Genomic DNA, 5,178 nt, shown 5'->3' on the forward strand with positions numbered 1-5,178 from the left:
GAGCTGACACGGAGCCTGCGCACAGCCGGCCCCGCCCCGCCCGGACCTGCCGGCGAGCACCGGGGGCGTGCTCACATCCAGCCCCGCCTCCTCCCCGTCGTAAGCCCCGCTCCTCCCGCGGCTCTTGGCGGCAGGAGGCAGCGGGGATATAGCGCGGGGGCGTGCGTAGAGCTGAGCTACGGCGGGAGGAGGAGGAAGGAATAGAAGTAGAAGAAGAAGAAGAAGAAGAAGAAGAAGAAGAAGAAGAAGAGGGGGCGGCGGCGGGCGCAGCGCCGGGCCGGGCGTTTCCGAGTGGGACCCGCCCCCCGCCGCTCCCTCCCGCCCCGCCGCCCATCCGAGCCGGCGGCCAAGAAAACCCAGAGAGACCTGGCGGCTCCCGGAGAAGGGGGAGCGCGGGCGGTGGAGCCGCGCGGCGGGAGGAGCGCCCCGCAGCCCGCCCGAAACTCGCCCGACTTGGAGAGCGGCGGCTGGAGGAGGCCGCGGCGCCCGGCGGCGGCGAGTATGTGCGCGGGGCGGGCGGCCCGGCGCGGCCCCGCGGGCGGAGCGCGGCTGCTGTGAGAGCGGCGCCCCGGGGCCCCCCGCAGCGCCCGAGCCGCCGCCGGCCCCGCAGAGCGCTCCGCGGGCGGCCATGGCTGCGGGCGGCCGCTGACCGCCGCCCCGTCGAGGACGAACCCTGGCCCGGCGGGCGGAGGCGCGGAGAGACGCTCCGAGGCGGGTACCGGTACCGGCACCCGTCCCGCCCGCGGAGCCCCGCGCCCGGAGCCGCCGAGATTGACTGGAGCGGAGCGGAACGCGGCGCGGCCGCGGAGCCGGAGCCGGCCGAGGAGGAGGAGGAGGAGGAACGCGGGCGGCGGGACACCATGTCCAAGCCGGTGGACCACGTCAAGAGACCGATGAACGCCTTCATGGTGTGGTCGAGGGGGCAGCGTCGGAAGATGGCCCAGGAGAACCCCAAGATGCACAACTCGGAGATCAGCAAACGGCTCGGGGCCGAGTGGAAGCTGCTGAGCGAGGCGGAGAAGCGGCCCTTCATCGACGAGGCCAAGCGGCTGCGGGCCCTGCACATGAAGGAGCACCCGGATTATAAATACCGGCCCCGGCGGAAAACCAAGACGCTGCTCAAGAAGGACAAGTTCGCCTTCCCCGTGCCCTACGGGCTGGGCGCCGTGGCCGAACACGAGCCCCCGCACGGGCTGAAGGCGGCGGCGCTGCACGGCGGGGCGGCGGGCGGACTGGGGCCGGACTCGCTGCTGGGCAACCCCGAGAAAGCGGCCGCCGCCGCCGCCGCCGCCGCCGCTCGCGTCTTCTTCCCGCAGTCGGCGGCCGCCGCCGCCGCCGCCGCAGCCGCCGCAGCCGCGGGCGGCCCCTACTCGCTGCTGGACCTGGGCTCCAAGATGGCCGAGATCTCGTCGTCGTCGTCGGCGGGCTCGGCGCTGCCCTACGCCTCTTCGCTGGGCTACCCCGGCGCCGGCGGGGCGGGAGCCTTCCACGGGGCCGCCGCCGCCGCAGCGGCCGCCGCCGCCGCCGCCGGGGGGCACACGCACTCGCACCCGTCCCCCGGCAACCCGGGCTACATGATCCCATGCAACTGCAGCGCATGGCCCGGGCCCGGGCTGCAGCCTCCGCTGGCCTACATCCTCCTGCCGGGCATGGGCAAGCCCCAGCTGGACCCGTACCCCGCGGCGTACGCCGCCGCGCTATGACCCGCGTTGTGAGCCGCTGCCCGGGGGTGGGGGGAAGCGGCGGGGCCGCCGCCGACCTGTTGCGCGTCGCCCCGCCAGCCTCGAGCTCGTGTGTGTGTTGCATGCGGATAGCCGAGCTGAGAGGGAATGAGGAGAGAAAAAAAAAAGGCAAAAAAAGAAAAAAAAAAAGAAAAAAAGAGAAAAAAGAACAAAAAAAAATCCCCAAACCAACCCCCCAAAACCAACCTACCCCCCCCTCCTTCCCTTTGCCGTCCGTCCCCACCGAAAAGTGCTTCCTCGGGGACGTGGGCTCGGGAAGGGCCGCTCGGGGATGCGGCGTCCCCCGGGATGGTTCCCAAGGGGGGAAGCGGTGGGGCGGTGCCGCTCAGCTCCGCGGGTGTCAGCCCGGGACTGTACATGTGTCAATGTCTGTGGCAACGTTAGGTCTCGGATCGGAAAGTCTGTCGCTTCTTTTGCCCACGGTCGAGTCCGGTTTGAAGCTTGAAGATAAAGGGAAAGAAAAAAAAAAAAAAAAAAAAAAAAAAAGTGATGGAATGCCTTTCAAAGGGAATAAACATATTGCGGGACCGTTCGGGGATCGCGATATGATCTAAGGTTAAATCAGACTTTTTTGTCTGAGTGCTAATTATCTATTTATTATGTAGCTGAACTGAAGCAGAGCTTTGCTTTGACGGAAGAGTATTTCTCATTTAAAGAAACCCCGTCCCCGCCACCACGGAGTGTGTCACTGTGTCTCGGAGAAACCCCCCCCCTCCCCTCCCCTTCTCCGACCCCCTTATCCCGTTTAGCTGATTTTAGAGCGACCGCAATTCAATTGCAAATGACGATTTGAAACCGGAACACAAATTTGAAGAGGGGAATCCTCCATCGGTTTATAGAGTTCTTTTTTTTTTTTTGGTTTACTTTTGTAATGTGTATATTTTGACTAATGGTTGTGAATGAAGCTGGCTAACCTGTATTTAGTTTCCTTTTGGCTTTATGTAATATAAAAGTAAAAAAAGAAAGAAAAAAAAAAGACGACGGAAAGAAAGAAAACAAAGATTTAAGTATTGGGTTGTTTTTTTTTAACATTTACGTGTAAATGGTTTTCTTGTGTGACCTTCTAATTTAAAGTTAGACGTCTGAAACGATATCTGTACATTAGATTCCGACTGCCACTCTGTTCGTTTTTTGAACAAAGAGTTTAAATAAAGCCTGAAGCAGGGAAAGGAGAACCCCTCTCGTTCTCGTGCCGTTCCTCGCAGCTCCCATCTCATCTCCCCTCCGCGCCGCCCCGGCTCTGAGGTGTACGGTGTCCTCAAGGCTCTCTTTGTTTCATCCTGAATAGATTTACGGGGGATATCTAAATCGGGCCATTGTTATTTTGAGCCAAAAGAAAGAAAGAAAGAAAAAAAAGAAAGCCCCCAAAAAACAACAAAATAAACCCCGATTTATCACGTTTTTAAATCGTGAATAGGAGAGATTTAAAAGAAAGAAAATGTTGTGGTATCTTTAAGAACCAAAACCTTCATGGACGGCAAAGGAAAAGAGTTCACGGAGTGCGCTGAGCCCCGTGGCAGCGTTTAATAGGTTCCCAGTGGCGCTGCGGGAGCGGGATGCGGCCGAGCGCTGCTTCTGGTTGGCTTCACCCCTCTTTGCTCCCCGTATAGTTTGCCAGGATGGATTTCGGATCCGTTCCCGCAGCGCGTTTCCAGGGGTTCCTCGTGGTGGCGAACGAAGCCCCGACGGCTCCTTTGACCTTACCCTTCCTATTGCCCTAAACTGTGTTTTGCAGGTGGAGCGCCTGCGTGCGGCTTTGGGACGTCGGGGTGCGCGGTGGGGCAGGGAGCGAAGCCCGCAGCTCTCGGCCGCTTTATGTGCGTCTGTGTATCTACGCCTACGTATATAGATATCTCCTCTTCTTCTCCTCCACTTGGAGCAAATGCCCTCCAAATCGGCTCTCCCCTCGGAACGTCGCTTAAGAAGTGGGAAAGTTGGGGAGCCGAGCGGAGCCGCCCGTCCGTGTGACCCCGATTCACTCATTAAAGCGATCCCGCTTTTGTTATTCCCCCAGCGCTTCGCAATATTATAAGTTAATTCATATGGTTCTGAGCGATTATGCAAAACTAATTTGGACTGTCCAGGGGTAATTATCCCTGACACGGTTAATTAAATCCTTTCAGGGCTCCGCCGTTCCCTTTTGTGGCAGCCCATCACTTCTCAACACGGAACTTCCTGCCGCTTCCCTGGAAGTCGCCCCAGCCTTAAATCTCCGTGACCTCCCCTCTCTGCCCCGCACGTTTCCTTTTCGCTTCTCCAGCCTTAGAGGTAACCGGGCCCTCCCCGGGAAGCAAAAGCGGCTCCTTCCCGTCTAAGCGAGGCGGGCCGGGCTGCTCGTCCCTTTTTCTTTAGCGTTTAATTATTATCTTTACTATCGCACTGTTTGTCTTTTACTCTTCTCAGAGCCTGCCCCGTCCCGGACTCTTCCTGCCCCTCGGGCGCTCCCGTTGCCGCTCTCCGCCTTCGGGCTCGGAGTGCGCAGCACTGATTTACACCACACGAGAGCTGAGGGCCGGGGACAGACGGCTTCGGGACGGAGCCGCACCGACGGGAACGCGGCCCGCCCCCCTCTACCCCATTCCCCCCCCCCTCCCATCCCCCCCACCTCCTCCTTCCACCCGGCCGCCGTCCGATCGCAGTGGAAAGTTTGTTAAGATCTCCCCCCGCTCCTTCTCACCCAACCCGGTGCGTCCCAAAGGTCAGCACTTTCCTTTTCAAGGACTGATATTATTAATTCGCTGACAATTTCCCTCTCCCCCTCCCCACCCCGCCCCCCCCACCCCGCCTTCTCCCCCTTTCTCTTTTCTCTCTCGCAGAGGGGAAAAAAAACTAAAGAGAGAGAAGGGGGAAATGGTGAAAAGAGCTTTTCTTCTTCGTCTTCTTCTCCTTCTTTTTTGTCCTGCAGTGGGAGCGTTTAGACAGTCGAGGAGGTTTTGTCCGCGAACAAAACCCGGGGTTGGGAGGTTTTGTGAGAGCGTTGTTTGTTGAAGTGGAGCTAAGAAAAAGCGGCGGCTTTCTCCTCATTGTGAGGAAACCAATCAGCGGTATTTGGAAAACTGTTAGCATTGTGCACTTCTTCTGTGCCCATTGTGAGGCGTTTCTTTTCACAAGGTTTTTTTTTCAGCCGCTCCAGCTGGCCAGAATGAATGGCGGTGCGATGTGTACACGCTTTGTCCCTCCGGCCCTTCAAGTAGCCCCCATTGAATAGACTGAGTTGACACTGCATGACAGTGAAACAACATAATAAAAAATACATGAGCCCCTGAATGGGAGCAGGCGCATAAATAAATAAAATGGGTGACCAAAACTGGATAAACTGAATGACAAAACGGTGAAAGGGGAACAAAAAGATATTTAACACGCTAGATTAGCATTAGAATGCAATCTACAAGGCAGAACAATTGATGAATAGGTTTACCGGCCAAGAAAGAAATGG

The 5,178-nt window shown here is 58.5% G+C and overlaps 1 protein-coding gene across 1 annotated transcript; it reads left to right on the forward strand.

The window, feature by feature from the left end:
- The first annotated feature begins 561 nt into the window (after positions 1 to 561).
- Positions 562 to 2,917, forward strand: SOX21 (SRY-box transcription factor 21). Its single transcript, XM_015851546.2, has one exon. The coding sequence runs from the start codon at positions 861 to 863 to the stop codon at positions 1,701 to 1,703; it is 843 nt and encodes a 280-aa protein (XP_015707032.1). The 5' UTR covers positions 562 to 860; the 3' UTR covers positions 1,704 to 2,917.
- The last annotated feature ends 2,261 nt before the right edge of the window (positions 2,918 to 5,178 follow it).

The sequence above is a fragment of the Coturnix japonica genome, chromosome 1 (assembly GCF_001577835.2).
Source record: "Coturnix japonica isolate 7356 chromosome 1, Coturnix japonica 2.1, whole genome shotgun sequence".
Taxonomy (NCBI): Eukaryota; Metazoa; Chordata; class Aves; order Galliformes; family Phasianidae; genus Coturnix; species Coturnix japonica.